Source organism: Nematolebias whitei, chromosome 1 (assembly GCF_014905685.2).
Source record: "Nematolebias whitei isolate Nwh7 chromosome 1, NemWhi1, whole genome shotgun sequence".
Classification (NCBI taxonomy): domain Eukaryota; kingdom Metazoa; phylum Chordata; class Actinopteri; order Cyprinodontiformes; family Rivulidae; genus Nematolebias; species Nematolebias whitei.
Window position 1 is genome coordinate 88,921,141 of NC_056498.1, and position 20,089 is coordinate 88,941,229.

General features: G+C 39.4%; 2 protein-coding genes across 2 annotated transcripts in view; both read left to right on the forward strand.

Moving 5' to 3' along the window:
- si:dkey-191g9.5 (rap1 GTPase-GDP dissociation stimulator 1) overlaps positions 1–12,116 on the forward strand; it is a 58,502-nt gene extending 46,386 nt beyond the window's left edge. The window contains exons 7-14 of the mRNA XM_037681137.1: positions 2,749–2,892; positions 5,960–6,091; positions 6,224–6,358; positions 7,706–7,831; positions 8,469–8,608; positions 8,716–8,842; positions 10,000–10,128; positions 11,527–12,116. Of these exons, the coding sequence (XP_037537065.1) occupies positions 2,749–2,892; positions 5,960–6,091; positions 6,224–6,358; positions 7,706–7,831; positions 8,469–8,608; positions 8,716–8,842; positions 10,000–10,128; positions 11,527–11,654 (1,061 nt within the window). The 3' untranslated portion in view covers positions 11,655–12,116. The remainder of the gene's footprint in view (positions 1–2,748; positions 2,893–5,959; positions 6,092–6,223; positions 6,359–7,705; positions 7,832–8,468; positions 8,609–8,715; positions 8,843–9,999; positions 10,129–11,526) is intronic.
- Positions 12,117–15,528: 3,412 nt separating this feature from the next.
- LOC119407710 (galactose mutarotase-like) overlaps positions 15,529–20,089 on the forward strand; it is a 22,314-nt gene continuing 17,753 nt past the window's right edge. Inside the window, exons 1-3 of the mRNA XM_037674533.1 lie at positions 15,529–15,585; positions 16,437–16,637; positions 19,051–19,205. Coding sequence (XP_037530461.1) covers positions 16,451–16,637; positions 19,051–19,205 — 342 coding nt within the window. The 5' untranslated portion in view covers positions 15,529–15,585; positions 16,437–16,450. The remainder of the gene's footprint in view (positions 15,586–16,436; positions 16,638–19,050; positions 19,206–20,089) is intronic.

Genomic DNA, 20,089 nt, shown 5'->3' on the forward strand with positions numbered 1-20,089 from the left:
TGGATGTTTCTACTCCAGACTCAGTCCACTGCTTCCGCAGGTCCCCCAAGGTCTGGAATCGGCCCTTCTCCACAATCCTCCTCAGGGTCCGGTCACCTCTTCTCGTTGTGCAACGTTTCCTGCCACACTTTTCCCTTCCCACAGACTTCCCACTGAGGTGCCTTGATACAGCACTCTGGGAACAGCCTATTTGTTCATCAGTTTCTTTCTGTGTCATACCCTCTTGCTTGAGGGTGTCAATGATGGCTTTCTGGACAGCAGTCAGGTCGGCAGTCTTAACCATGATTGCGGTTTTGAGTAATGACCAAGGCTGGGAGTTTTTAAAAGCCTCAGGAATCTTTTGCAGGTGTTTAGAGTTACGTCGTTGATTGAGATGGTTAGGTTAATAGCTTGTTTAGAGAACCTTTTCATGATATGCTAATTTTTTGGGACAGGCATTTTGGGTTTTCATGAGCTGTATGCCATGATCATCAGTATTAAAACAATTAAAGACCTGTAATATTTCAGTTGGTGTGCAATGAATCTGAAATATAAGAAAGTTTCATTTTTATCATTACATTATGGAAAATAATGACCTTTATCACAATATGCTAATTTTTTGAGAAGGACCTGTATATATATATATATATATATATATATATATATATATATATATATTGCAAATAATCAGCATATACCACATATAGGTTATTGCACAGGTAGTGACACTGAGGTTGAATTATTAGTTAGTTATTGCCAGTTGTTCAGTGTTATTTATTGAAAGTTCAGTAATCTGACAGCCTGTGGGTAAAAGCTGTCTTTGAATATTTTCATGTGTGATGGCAGACTCCTGCATCTTCTGCCTGAGGGTAGTAGACGGAAGAGTCCTTGTGCTGGATGGGTGTGGTCCTTAATGATGCTGCGTGCTTTACGCAGACATCAGCTGTGGTAGATGTCCTGGATGGTGTAGAGACTGCTACCAGTGATGTCCTCTGCTGTTCGCACCACCCTCTGTAGTGCTTTCCAGCTCTGACTTGTCCAGTTCCCATACCACCTGTGATGCAGCCTGTCAGCAGGCTCTCAATGGTACACCTATAAAAGTTGGTGAGGATGCTGGTGTTCGTACCAAACTTCTTTAGTCTTCTTAGGAAGTAGAGTCTTTGTCTGGCTTTCTTGACCGCAGTGTTTGTATGTAAAGTCCAGGACAAAGAGAGAGGCCAGACTAAGATGGTTTGGACATGTCCAGATGAGGGACAGTTTGTATACTGATAGAATGCAGCTGCCAGGAAAAAGACAGAGGAAGGCCAAAGAGGAGATATATGGATGCAGTTAGAGAGGACATGGATGTAGTTGTAGTGAGGACAGAGGATGCAGAGGACAGAGTGAGATGGAGGAGGATGACTTGCTGTGGTGCCCCCTGAAGAGGGAAAAGACAAAAGAAGAAGTCAAAAAGAACTTTTCTCAGCTGTCGATTTTAAAGGGGCGGTTGTGACTGAGTGGTTAGAGCAGTCGTCCTCCAATGCAAGAGTTGGGGGTTCTAATGAACCAGCAGTCACATGTTGAAGTGTCCCTGGGCAAGACACTGTACCCCTCATTGCCTCCGATGTGTGTCCCGTCAGTGTATGAATGTGATCTAAAGCTCTGATTAGTCTCTTTTGAATGATTTGTTCAATTAGCTTTGTAGAGATCAAGTAGAGTGCTGTATGAATGGGTAAATGAGGACACAGATTGTAGCGTAAAGTGCTTTGAGTATCTCGATAAGATAGAAAGGCACTATATAAGTACAGTCCATTTACCATTTACCATTTAAAGATCGCACAAGTTCTTCTGTTTTAGAGCCAAAATCTCGGTGCACACATATACAACTAGACCACTGGTTCCCAAATTTTTCAACACAATGACCCACAAAATAACAGTGACATACACTTACCACGTAAACTGTCTTTGAGTGACCAATCATTGTCTGTAGTGTCATAATGAGGCTAATGAAGATAAACCCAATGGTGCAGGCAGGCAGTGGAAGACTGGATTATTAAATAACGTATGTATTTACAAAAATCAAAAGGCTGTCAGTGCAGCAAAACTTACATGAGCAACAAGGAGTTCACAAGGAGCAGACCAGAACATCACCAGTGAACAGATAACAATACCAGGACAAGGACTAACACAGAGACACAGACTTATATACAACAACTAACAACACATAACACATAACACACACCTGTGAGATCACGCAGCTGAAATAGATCAGACAAAACTGGGAAACCAGGGAGTGTGAGAATGGAAACCAGCCACCAGAAGGCATAATCCTACATGTAGGCTGATAGAGCAATAGCATGATGATGACGCTGACAGTTTCAACAACCATTTACAGATACATTTCTTATCTTTTAGATCCGTGATAACAATAATGTGCTAATATTGGTCATTTTTAATCTACTGAACCATTCAAGAAAAGAAAAGTTTAAAGATCAAATTTTAGAATAAAACTAGTCCCGATTCTGAGACAACATTTCAACCATCTTATTTTGAAAAAAGCTCACTTTTGTCATTTCCTGTCCAAAATCAGCAAATAGTTTTGTTGTTTTCGGAACAGGTTGTTACAAATATTCTCTGTTCTCTATATACAAGACAAAACCTTTGATCTGTTTGTTTTCCACCACATACTTACCTGTTCAGATGTTCAGCTAATTCTGGACAAAGAACGTTGTGTTTCAGTGATTAAAATATATGCACAGACATGCATAATCTTCTCTGCTGCACCACCAGATGCCCTGAAGCTACAGTTTGCAGAGTCAGGAGTACCAGAGGCTTTGTCTGAGATGATTCGGGACCTGCAGGGACATTCGGACCCCCATGACCTGTGCAGCATAAAGATTGCTTCCAACCTTATAGTGTCTCTGCTTTTAGGAGGTAAGTGGTGTTGGGCGTCTCCAAATGTTTGGGGTTTTGGGGATTTTCCTACAGAGAGTGATGATGTCATGTACTCCAACTTTGGAATGGTTTAAAATTTCTAATATAACCTCTTTTACGTAATATCAACACTTGTTGCACTTTTTTCACCCAGTGTCTCTCTGCTATTGTTACGATAACGGGTGTACCCAGATGAAAGGCCAGAGATGATCAGAGACCAAGACTCAATGATAATTTACAGTGTTTATTTACAATGGTGATAATATAAAGGAGACATCGGGGTTTGGGGTCTGGATCACCTGGAGGGTAGAGGAGAGGTTTAAAGGTCTGCAAGTGGAAGGTGGATTGTTTGTGGTAGCTATTCTTACCCTGCGGGCATTCGCTTCGACTCTAATCTGGTATGCGTGGACCTCCGCGGACTAACGTATGCCAGAGTATACTGGAGGCTGTACAAAGAGGTTTAGGAGCCTGAGCGAGGAGGCTTGACCCAGCTGATGTCCAATACGATCGAGATGAACGATGAAGGAGGATCCATGTAGAGCAGGCAAGTGGTGGAAGGGGCAGAGCAACTGGAAAGGAACAGGAGGACTGGATGCTTGCATGAAAACTCAAGGCAGGGCAGGTGGACGACAGGACCAAGACTCTGAGATGGCATATAGAAAGCAAACAAGATTAGACTCTCGCTTAATTCAGAAGTATACTGGCTAGAACACTACTACCATTGGAAGGCAATGTCCCAGCACCTGCAGAATGGTTCTTGTGGCTTCTTATACTCCTCCTGTGGACTGAGTTGATGATCTGCAGCTAGTGCTGAGGGGAGAGAGGCAGGGTGCAGGACAGAACTCCTACAGCTATAAAACTTATGGTGTCCTCTCAAGTCCCCTGAGAGCGCAGACAGCACACATACAAACTCTCATGAACTTCCACTATATCTGAGCTTAAAAAAAAGCTTTTCTATTCAAAACTGGGAGAGAAGGATCATTTTAGTTTGTTATATCTCCTAGATAAAGCACTGTAGACTGATAAAGAAAGTTATTGATTGTTACATTAATTATTATTGTTGGAGGATTACTTTAACATAGTAATTTAAACAAATTGTTCATGACCTGATACTTCTGAAAACTTACAGTTAAATATGTTTTTATTGTTACAGTGGTGGGATGTAACAAATTACAAGTACTTTGTTACTGTACTTAAGTACATTTTTCATGTATCTGTACTTTACTTCCTTAGATAGAGAACTTCACTAATTGGCTTTTTTATGTATGTGAATGTTCCTGTAAAGTGCTCTGAGACAACTTTGTTGTGATATGGCGCTATATAAATAAACTGAATTGAATTGAATTTTTTGAATTGAATTGAATTTACTTAAGTAGAGTTAAGCGTGGGTACTTTCGACTTTTACGCCACTACATTTTACATGAAGTATCTGTACTTTTCTACTACACTACATTTCTATAATATGTTACAAGTTACAGTCACGTTGCAGTTTTTTATTTGTTTGTTACATTGAATGTAACCAATGGTGAGAGGGGAGTTGGTCTATTGAATCACTGCAAAGTGGGCAGGTAACGTTAGACCCACCTTCAAGAAGAACTGGGCCAATGACATATATTTATCTAGTATATATGTCACTGAGCTGGACCCACAGCACCACTAACACACCCAAAATGGATTCCACCGTGGAGAGTCAGCCAGAAGATATGCACCACCCATGGCCTTATTGAAAGACTATTGAAAGACTATTGATGGACTGTTCAGTACAGGAGGACAGATTCTCTCTTCTAAAAGAGCCAGACTGGACAAAAAAAACTTTGAAAACCAACTTCTTCTGAACTTGAACAATAAATTCTTGCCAAAATATTAAAATGTGTCAGTTCATGGATGTTAGGAGACAAGAGATGTCTCCAAATGTCTCCAAATGTCTCGACACTCAGGTCCAAGTTTTAAAAATGGTGTCAGGAAGTTAAAATATTGTTCAATATTGACCCATTACAAGGTTGAATAGACAGTATTTTAACTAGAGTTGATGACAAACTGGAGTTGAAATGATCAGAGCCTGTTCCTTTGTTAGTTGTGTCTAATGCTCCTTTTTTCAGGCAGACAACTTTTACTTAAATGTTTTTACTGCAGTTAAAATGACACATTGGTTTTGTTTTGTGTTAAATAAAAACTTTCAAAGGTAAAATCATTCCTCTTTCTTATTTTGATTAATGACATTTAACTCTGCAGGTCATCCCTGAAATTCTGACACAGAATCACAAGTCCAAGTGTGAACTGTCACAGAGTAAACACAATAAAAACATGTATTATCTGCAGCATTGTTCATTAAAATGGCTCAACACTATTAATGTATTACAGAAAGTATACATACTGTAGGCAGACTTAATGATATTGTAGACCATTGCATTAGGTAATACATTCAGCAAGTACTTTTACTTTTAATACTTTAAGTATTTTTAAAAGCAAGTACTTACTTACATTTACTTAAGTAAAAACGTCAATGAGGTACTTCTACTTTTACTAGAGTATATTTTTATCTGTTTATTTGTACTTTTACTTAAATACAGTGTTTGAGTACTTTTTCCACCACTGTTTATTTATAACTTATAGTCTTTTCTACTGACTTAGTCTTACCTTGTACTCTGCATTTTTGTCTGCCTGTGTCGTAAAGTGTGCAGTCAGGGAATGACAGATGCAGGTGTGTCATTGCCATGACAACCCCGATGAGCAGCACTGAACATTTCTTTATGCATTTCTTCTACAGTTGTTACACAAATACATTATATCCCCAAATAATAATAAACTTTAAAGGAGAAAGGTGAGGATGTTCAAATTTAGGGTAGGATAGCTGCAATAACACTTTGAACTTTTCATTTTCTTAGAATTTCTTTTATCAAAGTAATTAAACTTTTCTCAGGAGCAGTGTGTTCAGAGAAGGTCGACCCTTTGAGGTTCAGCATATCAGTTGATGGCCAAATTTTGGGATGTTTGCCAGACTAATATTTTTGTTTGTTTGAACTTGTGTGTGTGTGTGTGTGCGTGCGTGCGTGCGTGTGTGTGTTAGACGAGTCTATGCAGAAGTGTTTTGGTGAAGGATCAGGTGTGGTCTATCAGGATATTCTGTTCTGGCTGCAGAGCTCCAACACCCAGCTTCAGCTCTCTGGAGCCCTCGCCATTGCCAACTTTGCAAGAAATGGTAAGATTTTTTATTTCTGAATCAGTATTCTCCAACGTCTATAAAAGTGTTTACATTGTAAATCTCATTTGTTTGAAATACGTTTGAACCTGTAACCAAAGTTTGAAGCAGTCTTTGTTGTGTTTCTGCCAGACAGTAATTGTGTGAAGATGCTGGATCTCGGCGTGGTGTCACACATCCTCACCTTGTTGGAGCAGCATGTCGATGAAGGGGACGTGTCTGTTCAGCATGCTGGACTGAGCGCGCTCAGGAACTTGGCCATTCCTGGTACACTTTAATGAAAAGCAGTAGCATCAGCAGGGTAAAATTTAACATCCACACTAAACAAAAGCTCAGGACTTACAAGAAAATGGTCAAGGGAGTATATTTATGCAACATTTACACAATCTGCTAACTTCCTTACATAGATACTTTACTAATTGACATTTTATGTACCGTATGGAGATGTTTCTGTTCAGTGCCCTGAGACGACTTCTGTTGTGACTTGGTGCTATATAAATGAACTGAACTGAACTGAATTGACTTTAACCATGATGAGAGCACAGCAGCACGGTGGTGCAGCTGATAGAGCTGCTGTCTCTCAGCAAGCAGGCTATCTTAGGTCAAATCCCGGTCCAGGAACCTTTCTGGGTGGAGTTTGCATGTTCTCTCCGTGCATGCGTGGGTTTTCTCCGGGTGCTCCAGTTTCCTCCTACAGACCAAAAACATGCATGTTAGGCTGATTGGTAACTCTAAATTGTCTCTAGGTGTGAGAGAGAGTGAATGGATGTTTGTCTCTGTGTGTCCCTGTGATGGACTGGAGACCTGTCCAGGGTGTCCCCCACCTCTCACACAGTGACTGCTGGACATGGACACCAGTGACCCCTGCAACCCCAAAAAGGAAGAAGCGGGTAAAGATAATGGATGGATGAATTTAATTTATTGAAATTGCTATCAAATTTGTAAGGGTGGCTACCGCTCCCACCCCCATCACCCTTGGTGGCACCCCTATAAAAGGCAACAATCCAAAAGGGAGCCTTATGTGTTCCCAACATGAAATGACATCCACAGACTGGTTCATCACCGAAACCATTTTAAAACACACTAAGATAGTTTAATTAGAGAATGGATTTAAGAATTTATGTCATTTCCTCTGATCTACAGAACTGTTACCTGAGCGTATTGTTGCACCCCTCCTTCAGAGGGAAAACTAATTCTCATACATGTCACTTTGTACTAGAAAGTGACATGTAAGGTTGTACTGATATTATGCACACATCATTTGCACAGGACACAGAATCCAAAACATGTGGTCAATTGGAGACAGAGTTTAGCTGTTGACCAATCAGAGCAAACCTCACACACATTTGAGGAGGACAGCATAATTAGTGCTATTAGTGCTTAGTGTATATTTAGTTGATGTTTTTCTTAGTTCATATTTTAGGTGTTATCATTGTTTTTCTTTTACATTTTATTGTTGGATGTAACTGGGACCCTGTGTGCATAATTTTGCTCCACCACATGTACCACATGAGGTGCGAATGACAATGAAGAAACTCTGACTCTGACTCATAAACACAGACCTCATATTAAAACACGTAAGGGGAAAACAAGCATACCTTTCCTATCTTTCAGCCACCAACAAGGTGCGAATGCTGGAGGATGGAGTGACTGAGAGGATTAAGACCCTGCTGCGTACCGACATGCCCCCAGTTCAGTTCAAACTGCTGGGGACGCTGCGCATGATGGTGGACGGACAAGGTGGGACAACTGTCATCACTGACAACACACACACACGGTGCATTTATTCTGGACGGTATTTAAGTACAGGGAGGAGTGATTAATAGATAAAAACAGCTGGGCTAATGAAGAGTGGCTGATATGAGAAATTCCAACAAACAAAAATAAATGATGACAACACAACACCACAGAGACAGCAAAACTGTGGTCCACAAACCACTGATCCATAAAGCTGAGCTGATTTGGGAACATATTTTAACCCCTGGATGGCCCTGTGGTTTCATGAGTAGCTACAGTCACAGCAGCACCTCAGTCTGTAGTACTGTAAGATGACAAGTACGTGAGAACTGAGGTATATTAGAACTTGGGTGTGTTGTTTATCCTAAGAAGGAAGAACTCATCAAAATGTATTAGTATCTGTTTAAATGTGAAAATGTTATCAACACAGAATGTGCTGACATTTTGCTGCTGGCTGTAAATTACACACAGAAAGAATTAGAATAATTGTTTTGTAGATTAAGTTAATTTAATACAAGATTTTATAGTTGTTTTTTTTTTTTTTTAAGGAAGTACATCCTCATAGCTGTATATATTGACGTTAAGGTTTTTTTTCTCATTTCAAAATGTCCCCCACCCCAACGTCTCTTTTTTGTTTCAGAGGAAGCAGCCCTAAAGCTGGGAAAGGATGCTACGCTGCTGGCACGAGTCTTGGAGTGGTGTGAAGCCAAAGACCATGCAGGCGTTAGAGGAGAAGCTAGTCGCCTGTTAGCTGCTTTCGTCAGACACAGCCGCAGTCCAGTGAGTTCAGCTGAAGTTAAAACATGTCTTCCTTTGGTGGATATTATTAGGTGTGTTCAGGACGTAGTCAGTGACAAGATGACAAGCTGATTCCCTCTGTCTGACAGGAGATCGTTCGTGCCATAGCCAGAGCAGATGGGGCGCGACATCTCATCGCTATGGCAACAAGTGAGCATGTCATCATGCAGAATGAGGCCCTGGTTGCCCTGGCGATAGCATCTGCTATTGACATAGGTAAAGCAATTTAAAAAAACATGGATTTTCTGCATCTGTTTATCCTGACCCTGTTCCCATTAAACTTTTATTGTGTGCTGAAAAAGTAATAAATAATATGAAAACTATATTAAAAACTATATTAAACTACAATATAGTTTAATACTATGTAAACTATAATAAGAATAGCTACATATAAATTTAAAACGATATTAAAATTATAAACTATAATAAACTAACTCTAAATTGTCCCTAGGTGTGAGTGAGAGAGTGAATGGTTGTTTGTCTCGTTTGTCTCTGTGTGTCCCTGTGATGGACTTGTGACCCGTCCGGGGTGTACCCCGCCCCTCGCACAGTGATTGCTGGACATGGGCACCAGCGACCCCCGTGACCCGAAATGGAATAAGCGGGAAAAGAAAATGGATGGATGGATGGATGGACTATAATAAACTATATTAAAAATAACTATAATTGTTTTAAACAAATCTTTTGCCAAGCTTGAATGGTAAACATTCTCTGCTTGTGTGTTTTTGCCATCTGCTATGAAAAACACGTGATTTTGCACATAATTTGCCTGTTTCAGTGTTTGTGTGTTTGTGTGTGTGTGTCTGTCAGCAAAATATCTCATAAATCAGTGAACAGTGCTTTGCAAAACTTTCAGAACATAATCAACGAATGTACATCTACAATTGTTTGGTGCCAATACAATTAGAATTTTAAATTTTTTTTAATGGCTGTTGTTCAGTCAATTTTACTGATATTGAGTTAAAACTTTATGTGGTAGTGGCTAAGAATCATTCCTTACACGTACTTTGAGCACTAAGCATTGTGGGAAATATTTGCCAAAACATTGGTGTTAACCATATGAGTCAACCTTGTTTGTCCGTTAGCAAAATATTTCATTAATCACAAGATGGATTTTAATTAAGCTTTCAGAAAACTATCATTGAATGTATGTCTACAACTGATCAACTTTTGGAGTTGTCCCAATTCAAGATGGCCACCACAGCTAACCAATTTTGCAAACACAAAATAACCATAATTCAGTCCATTTTACAGATATTTAGCAAAACTTTAGTGTGGTGGTAGCTAAGAGTCATCCCTAACACGTAATCTGGGTGCTAACAGATTGCTCTACAAGTTTTGTTAATCAGGGTTTGTGTTTTTGAACGCTTTAGACTCCATGAGGGATCCACTCAAAGAGGCCGAGCTGTTACCGACCCTAAAGAAGATCCTGGATGATCCTGTTGGAGCTGTCGAGGTCAAGTTCAGTGCTTTGGGTCTCATCTGCACCCTGGCTAACTCGAGTATGTTTTTTGCTTTTACAGCACTCAAAACGTTCAAAATTTTGTTCCAGGTTAAATTCCTTTTTTTTTTTTTTACACATGGCAACAACTGTAATGAGATTGTCTGTAAAATATAAATTACTTGAGAAACTACTGTGACAATTTGGCCAAGCAGTTTGTAACAGTATGTTGAGGTTTGCACCATTTGTATTCTGGTTTATCTGCGGTCACACATTAGGCTGTCATCCCTGCTTCACTCACCATACACAGTCTTTTAGAATGTGGCTGAGTTGCACAAATATTGGCAAACCTTTAAGATGAAGGTTTTCTGTGAACCTGGGATGCTCTATGTCACCATCACCATGCTCCGTACAACTGCACTGGCTCGACTGTCTTAAACAGGTTTAAGTATGTGTAAGAAGATAAACATAGCTCCATCCCCACAAGTGACATCTGTTAGGTTGTTTCCTTGTCACAATAAAAGTTATGGACATAAGGTTCATATGACCAGTCCTGCTTTAAATTCTGGCTAACCAAGCTACACCAGTGCACACAAGCCTCCTTGTCTTGGATAAAATACCTCCAAACTCCTCCATGCTCCACCTCGGAGCTCTAAATACTGCCGCTGTGATGGTAAACCACTATGACCTTTCATGCTGAAAACCCTCCATAACCTATCATGTTTTGTCATGCTTTATAAGGAGCTTACTGTGGTAAGAGGAAGAGCGGAGAGGCACAGAATCCATGTTGCTTGAAGTCCATTGTGAAGTTTCCACAGTCAGTGATGATTTGGGTCCATGTCCTCTGCTGGTGTTGGTCCACTGTGTTTTCTGAAGTCCACAGTAAACTCGGCATCTAGTAGGACATTTTAGAGACTCCATGCTTCCTTCTGCTGATGAGCTTTATGGAGATGCTGGTTTCATTTTCCAGCAAGACTTGGCACCTACTGACACTGTCAAAGGTACCAGAAGCCACCTATGGAATATTCGAATTTTCTGAGAAATCTCAAATCTCTTGCTGATAAGAGACTTACTGCTCATACTACCAGCAAAACTTCTGAAAAACACAACTCCTGATTTAAGAAGGTTGCCATAGCTAATCTATTTTGCCAACACAAAGTAATCCATAATTCATTCAAAATTCCAGATGATGAGGTCAACTTTATGTGGCTGTGGCTGAGAGGCATATCTATCATACTTTGAGCAGTAACACAAGATGTAGCTGTGGCAGCCATGTTGAATTAAAACTGTCACAAAAGGTGGTGGATGATGCACATGTGTTCAAGGAATGCTGTGCTTTTAATTTCATCGTATATTCACAATGAAATTAGTTTTGAATACACCGTATGTTTGCACTTTGACCATCATGTCTGCCCATCCTATACTTCCATGTTTTTGTCTTTATGATTTTGTGCTTCAGGTGTGATGAAGGAGGAGCTGAACTCAGTGAACATAAAAGAAAGCCTGAGTAAACTGACAGATCACAGCAGCAGTAAACTGGCTTCACAGGCCAGCTCCATACTGACCATCCTCAGTGACACCAGTTAAACCAGCTCTCTGCAGCAACAAGACAATCCATCTGTTCTATGAATTTATCTACATTGCACAATCAAACAGTCTTATGGTTAAGATAATCCAAGTATTCACATCTGAAATGTGACCAATCTTGTAATTTTGAAAGTTTATGGACTCAATGCTGGAATAATGAGGGTCTATGAGGGAAATATCAGATTTCAGCCGCCCATCAATTATTCACATCACTGCTTCTTCATTTTCCTTCAAGAGGAATGGCTTGGGTTATATTCTATGACAGTATGGGACATTTATGAGGTAAGATTAAATTAAATAGCTCAAACCAATATATTTAGAGATTTTTCAATGTTTTTTTTTTAAATTATTATTCTGAAGTAAATGGCTAACCAACAGGCAAGACTGTTTGTCAGATTGATTGTTGACTGGTCTAATCCAATGTTTCTCAGTAAAATTACATATAAGAATTTTACATTAGTTTAACAAAAGTTGAATCAGTCTTGTAGTCATGGAAAAAATTAAAGTTCACCCACTTTCATGTCTGGGTTTTATGTACCAGGACAAAATAAAATCTGAACTTTTCCAGGTTCTGAAACTGTTCAAATCTGACCTGAAGTGCATAAAGCACACAAATCCCATCATGTTCCATGTTATTTATTCAACAAAAACTAGGGATGCACAATATTATCGGCATGGTATCAGTATCTGCCGATATTAGTGATAAAGTTAAATATCGGACATCGGACATGCCATCAAAATAACTCACCGATATAAAAGGCGTTGTTTTTTTTAAATATATATTATATTATATTATTATAAAATATATATCTCTCTTGTAAATGAGACATCGAGGCTCAATGGGATTTACCTGTCTAAATAAAGGTTGAATGAATGAAAAAACTTTATATATTTATATAGTGTTACATCATTTTCAGCCTCCTTTTTGGCATCTGCATTTGGTAGCAGGCCAAATTGACAAAGACCATACAGAATAATGTAGAATTTAAATTTCAGAGCAGAGAAAGCTATGTAGTCGCTGTAAGTAGGTCTAGGGAAAAAATATTGGTATTGGTTATCTGCCAAAAAAGTTGTAACATATCAGCATATCGGATATCGGCCGAAAATCCAATATTGTGCATCCCTAACAAAAACTAAAAAGATGTGAAAAATTACATTTACTCTTGCTGCTTCTATAGGACTTAACATGCTGATCAATTGTATTGATTAACTGATCATCATCAGTGTGATCGTTTGTAAAAACAGGAATTTTATGAATCTGATGTGTTATAACACAATGCCAAGTGGAAAGACATCAGCAATGATCTTAGAGAAGCAACAGTTGTTTCCCTTCAATCTTGGAAAGGTTAAAGATCATTTTTAAACAATTTGAAGTCCATCATTTTACAGAGAGAAAGATAATTCAAAAGTGATCAGCTGCCACTCTAAAAAAGTTCAATCTGGTCCTCTGGACATTCAAAAAAAAACAAAAAAACAAAGCAAATCAACAAATGAATGTCCAGAGGACCAGATTGAACTTTTTTAGAGTTTTCTACCTGGATTATTGAGCATGCATCAGGATGATCAGCTGCCAGTCTTCTCAGAAGTGGATGATCCAACAAATTCACCCCAAGGTCAGGCCATGCAATGCACAGAGAAACTGCAAAAAACAAGTATTCCTTTTAAGACTTTATTGGCCTTAAAGTTCATGGCAGGACAGTTTGAAAAAGACTGAACAGGTTTGGCTTGTTTAGAAGGGTTGAGAAATCCTCTTCCCTCTAAAAGAACATGGCAGCATGTGTAAAGATGCATGTGAATGAGCCAGAGCACTTCTGGAAAAAATGTTCTTTGACAGATGAAAATTTAGTAGAGGTGTTTACCCAGAATGCACACCGTCATGTCTGGCAAACATCATTCTCATTCCACCTGTCGAGCTCTGATATGGAGAGCAGATGATGTGGTCTGGTTTTACAGCCACAGGAATTGAAAAGGATGAACTTTCTTTTTCTTATTACTGTAAATAGATACATACATATAGCAACAGGTCAATAATTAAAACAAAAAGCACCCAAAACAATAATTAGTTTACATGCAATAACAAAATACTTTTACTAAAAATTCCCATTGACTTTATTGTATTTTTTAAATTAAATTTGTTTGTTTTAAGGGGCTTTTATTTTCCAGTCTCATGTTTTTGTTGTAACAGCGGCTTTCATTTTGACGTCTCTTATTCAGATAAAGTGTAGATACTCGATTTGAATCATGAGACTGATACTTAACCCTGCATTTATATCCACCACTGTGTAAATGTGTGAACAGCTGACAAGCATAGCAATCTAAAAAAATTAATTTAAAGAAAGAAAAACAAACAAACAACTGAACATACGACAAATCTTGGAGGTAAAGGAACCAAGAAAACAAAGGCATGTGTGGACTGAACAAAAGACAAAAGAAAAACCAAAGGATACGTTTGAACTGAATGTGATGATGACTAACAGTTCAGCTGTGAGAATTAAGGAAGCTATAAACAAGAAAACTAAAGAGTATGTACAGAAATCAAATGACTGCTGTTTAATTTTTAGTCTATGCTCTCACCTCATCTATGGTCACAAACTCTGGGTGATAGTGACCAAAAGAACGAGATCCCAGAAAAAGGCATTTAAAAACAGATTTCTTTGCAGGGTATTGTACTAGTGTGAGAAGTTCAGTTATCCAGGAGAGACTCGGAGTAGAGCCGCTGCTCCTCCACATCGAGAAGGAACCAGTTGAGGTGTTTCAGGCATCTGGTAAGGATGCCTCCATGACACCTCACTAGGTCCAACTGGAAGGGCCCAAGACACACTGGAGAGATTCTGTCCCTTGGCTGAGAACGTCTTGGAATCCTCTCAGAAGAGCTGGAAGAGGTGGCTGTAAGAAGTCTGGGCTTCCCTGCTCAAGCTGCTGCCCTGAAACAAGCAGCAGATAACAGATGGATGGATAAAACATGGTCTCAGCCACACCTCATTAATGAAATACGAAGTTTAGAAATTATTAGAAAATCAAAGTCCCTTAGAATAAATGTCTCTTAAAAAAATCTATTTTTCTAACAAAACACCATCAATAAAGCATTTATTTATTATCTCAGTGACATAACTAAACTGCTATGTATATTTAAATGTAACTATTTCATTATTTGTTTAATAGACATTATGTATTATATTGATTTTTTTAAACCAGAACAAACACAATATAAAAAGTCAACTGGAAAACTGATTAATCAGTTGTAATTTTGAATAAAAGTGACATTCTGTAAAGCACTTAAAGAGTTTTGGTGGAGATTCAGTCTTTGCATAATAGTGCTTTGGTCTTGGCCAGTCGCTAATTTTGTAGCTCTCTTCTGTGTGTCATTGTATAAACGAAATAAAAGCTGACAATATCTCACTTTGGCTGCAGAGTTTGGATGTGTATTCATGCTTTGTCACGCAGATGTGAAAATGTAATTTTGAACTGCATAAAATTAAACAATTAATCTTTGTTCTTTAGTTATTTTACCCAGCACTAAAAGACGTTGTATTTGTATGTTTTATTATTTTTGTGGTTTCCTGGGAAAATGTTAACCTTAAATCACTTTAAATTGCATTAAAAACGCAGCACTTTGTTTCCCTTGATCAGATCTACTGGCTGATGTTTCCCGTTCCAAGATGGCGGACGTGTTGACGTGCCGCTGCAGCAGGCTCGTTGTTTCCGGTTTCTTTTTGTCGTTCTAACCGTCGACTATGGGCTGAAATTGATGCCATCAGAAACTGAATTACTGTTTTGAAACTGAATTTCACTAAAGTGAAGCTGAATTTCACTAAATTGAAATTGATTGTACGGAATTCGCCCCACAACACACGTGACTTCCATCTTCAGAACCCGGATGTAGGATGTTCGCTGGACTTTAGCTCTTCTAGACTTCATGACGTGTTTGCAGGTAAGAAAGTGAAATTTATTGTGAAAAATAAATCGTTTTTTTCCTCTTTGACCTCACAGACATGAGATGTGATTGATCTATGCGGCAGCAAGCACCGAGCTACATTCCAGCTGTTTGTTGGATCGAAAACTAAAGGCATGAAAAAGTCCCAAAATCAACACAACATGAATAAATAATTTGCTCATTGAAGAAATCAATGTCAACAAATGTTACATAACGGATAAAAATATCCAATGCATATAATGACTGATCTATATATTGTTTTAAATGTAATTTCTGTTTCTAATATGAATAGTTTAAAACAGGTCTCTCAATCATTTTTTGTTTTTATCTGTGTAGTTTTTCCAATTTTCTTGTTTCATGCTCTTTTTTTTAATACTTTTTCTCCACAATTATTGTCTGCCTTGTTATTTTACCTTCATTAGAAAAATGCAACATTTGTATTATTTATAGGTGAATTTCCCTCTCTAATCGTGCTCTCACTCTCTCTTGCACACAAACCTTTAGTTCACCTTGTGTAGTTGTTCCTGGTCTGCCGGAGCCACTCTCAGTTTAAGGAGTCGCAGCCCCAAGTGTCTGTGACCTGGCACTGCCGAAGTCTTGAATCTCCCAGTTTCCTTTTTTAGCTCTAGGTTTTTCTCAAGCTTCTTGTGTTCCTTCTTAATATTAGTTGTTGCAATAATTTAACCTTTCATCTGCTCACCACTGCCTTCTTTTAGCATTTGTCAATCTCCACACAATGTCTGGCTGGTCACCCATCACCTGTCAGTCTGGATCTGGAAGTCCCAGTTGCAGCTTTGCTGTCACTGTTATGCTGATACTCTCTATTTTTTTCTGTCCTACTGTGACAGCTGTAAAAGCCAAGATGACTCAAGTAAGCCATCAGCAATGGGGAACAGTGAGCGGTGTGGGCAGCGTGGACATGTGGGTTCTCCAGTCCTCCATGGTGCAGGTGGAGGTCCTCACTCTTGGTGCCATTATAAGGTCTGTGAACTGCAAAGGGAAGAATAGTAAGATGGAGGATGTAGTCCTGGGCTATGATGATCTGGAAGGTAAGAGTAAACAACCCAGTTTTCTCATTCAGAGTCAGAGTTTCTTTATTGTCATTTGCACCTCATGTGGTACATGTGGTGGAGCGAAATTATGTACACAAGGTCCCAGTTACATCCAACAATAAAATGTATAAGAAAAACAGTAATAACATCTAAGATATGAACTAAGAAAAACATCAACTAAATATACACTAAGCACTCATAACATAAAAACATTGAACATCAGCACAAACATGAACATGAGTCTGTGTGAGCGGATGTGCTCGCATGAACACATCAACATTGAAACAGATACATACTCATACACACCTTTTCTAAATCATACTTTTGCATCTTTGGTCATCTCGTACGTACCCATTCATTCTGGGTACGAGCCTCTATCCACTTTGTATTCACCTTGGCAGTCACCTTAACATTGATTATTTATTAAATTAGAGCACATTTTTTAATTGAACAAGTAGATTTGGACAAGTTTTATTTTATTTTTTTCTATTAATATCAGCCCTGTAAGCACCGATCATAAACAAGTGTTTGTTTATCATAAATAATATGAGGTGCTGGCAGACATCTTTAACTCCTCACTTACCCTGGCAACAGTTCCCACCTGCCTGAAGACCGCCACCATCATCCCAGTCCCAAAAAGCTCTACAGTGACTGGTCTGAATGACTATCGGCCAGTGGCCCTCACCCAGATAGTCGCTAAATGCTTCGAAAAACTGGTCATGACCCACATCAAAACAACCATCAACATCAACGAGGACCCTCATCAGGATGCATACCGTGAGAACCGATCAACAGAAGATGCAATCTCCTCTGTGGTCCACACTGCTCTCACCCACCTGGAGCAGAAAGACTCTTACGTCCGTATGCTCTTTGTGGACTTCACATCCGCCTTCAACACCATGATCCCCCAAACCCTGATGGACAAAATATTCACACTAGGACTAAGCCCCTCCATTTGCAACTGGATACTAGACTTCTTAACAAACAGACCACAGTTAGTGAGGATCCACAACTTCTCCTCTACCATAACCCTCAGCACTGGCTCCCCTCAGGGATGTGTGTTGAGCCCCTTCTTGTTTACTCTGCTCACGTATGATTGTGCAGCTACACGTCCAGGCTGTCACATTGTAAATTTGCAGATGATACAGCGGTGGTGGGATGCATCACAAACAATGGTGAGTCCAGCTACAGGCAGGAGGTGGAACACCTGGAGAGCTGGTGTAAAGAGAATAACCTTCACATCAATGTGAAGAAGACAAAGGAGATGATTGTGGACTTCAGAAGGAACAAACACAACTACACCCCCTGAACATAAGAGGATCTGCAGTGGAAGTGGTCTCCAGCTACAAGTACTTGGGTGTACACCTGAATGTCAACATCAGCTGGAGCAACAACACCACCAGCCTGATCAAGAAAGCTCATCAGAGACTCTACTTCCTCAGGCGGCTGAGACGAACTGGTCTGTGAAGCTCAGTCCTCACCTCCTTCTACAGGTGTGCAGTGGAGAGCATCCTGTGCTCCAGCATCAACGTGTGGCATGGAGGCTGCACAGCTGCAGAAAGAAAAGCTTTGCAGAGAGTGGTGAAGGCTGCACAGAAGATGTTGGAGTCAGTCTCCCCACCATCACAGACATCTACACCTCCAGATGCAGGAAGAGAGCCACCTGCATCATGAAGGACCCCACTCACCCAGCACACACACTTTTTGCCCCGCTTCCCTCAGGAAGGAGGTTAAGGAGCATTAAGTGTAGAACCAGTAGACTGAGGAACAGCTTCTACCCTGAGGCTGTTAGACTCATGAATCTCTAACCAGAATAATCACTGTGAAAAATCGCTGTAATGCCACTTTGATGTTGATATGTGCTGCTGACTATCCATGCTGCTGATCTCATGCTGCTGATTTATTTCATGTTACTGTCTTCATTTGTACACATCTGCTCACACAGACTCATGTTCGTGCTGCTGTTGTTTGGCGTATTGTTTTTGTACTGCTAATGCTTAGTGTATTCATTAAGTTAGTGCTCGCATTAAGTGTCTAAATTACAGCCGAACCGAACGTATGAGAATCATGCTCTTCTGTTCGGTGTATTGTTTTGCACTATTAGTGACTAGTGAATATCTTGGATCTTGGAGTTGGACATTTGTTTAGCGTATATCTTAGATCCTTATTTACTGTTTCTTTTTACTCTTTAGATTTGTGCTATTGTTGGATACAACTGGGACCCTGTGTACACAATTTCATTCAACCTCATGTACCACATGTGATGTGAATGACAATAAAAAACCTTGAATCCTTGAAAAGACAAAAGCTTACAAATACCACTGAATGCTTTTATGTTCTACCAGCAGGACAGGGAAACCCTGAGAGGAACCACCCTCATCTTTGGTTAATCTTTGTGTTGTGTTGTCAGGGTACGTGTCAGATAAACGATATCTGGGTGCTGTGGTGGGCCGTGTAGCCAACAGGATTGCTCGGGGACACTTTGTAGTTGAAGGAAAAGAGTACCAGCTTGACATCAACAATGGACCTAATGCGCTACATGGAGGTCTACGGGGCTTCAATAAGGCAAGACAGAATACATTTCTTTTTGAATAACTGAATTTTTAGGAATATGTTATATTTTTTGTTCTTGATGTAAAACATTTTTTTCCCAGTTATTGTACTTGTTAGGCTCCACAGTAGCACATGACAGAACTTTGTTATAAAATTACCAATAAGAGACTTGATGTAATTTCCTAAAATCCTCCAAGTGGTTTTCTGGAATTGCTGGATTATTTACAGCACTGAATTATATTTTTGGCTGATCTAACAACTTTTCCCTCTCACACACTCAAAATAATCCTATTTTTAAAAAGGACATTTCTACTCAGAGAGAGAAGTATATTAAGAGCCAAACTTAAGGCTTTACCAGTCGTTATTACCCAAAATCAGAATCAGAAAACATTTATTATCATTGTACTGAAATACAGTGAGATTATAACTGGTTTGTTCCACTTTGGAGTAAGCTGTTGGGGGAAGAATCAGTTTTGTTGTGTGTTTCCTTGACTGATGAAGCCTTCTGGATCGAAGGTGAAACGTTTCAGCACAAAAAAAGAAACTGTCCAGATGACCTGACTGAAGAATGTTGGACAGTGCGATTATGTTCGTAAAGTCGTCCGAAAGATGGGAAGAGTGCACGCTGCTGCTGCTCCTTGAGCGTGCAGTCCCTTATCCTTTTTCAGAATGCTTTTTAGATAGAAAAGAGGAAAAGACCATGAGGATAGTTGTATTACAAAAAAGATCTCTTCACACCTTGTCCTTATCAGGACACGATTTAACACATCAAAAAACTTTGCCAGCTAGCACATTTATAACACGTTACATATGCATTTGATGGCAAAATGGTGAGATTTGTCCACGAAGCACTTCCAGATGGTCCATTGACCTGATAAGCGTTCACAGAAGTTTTC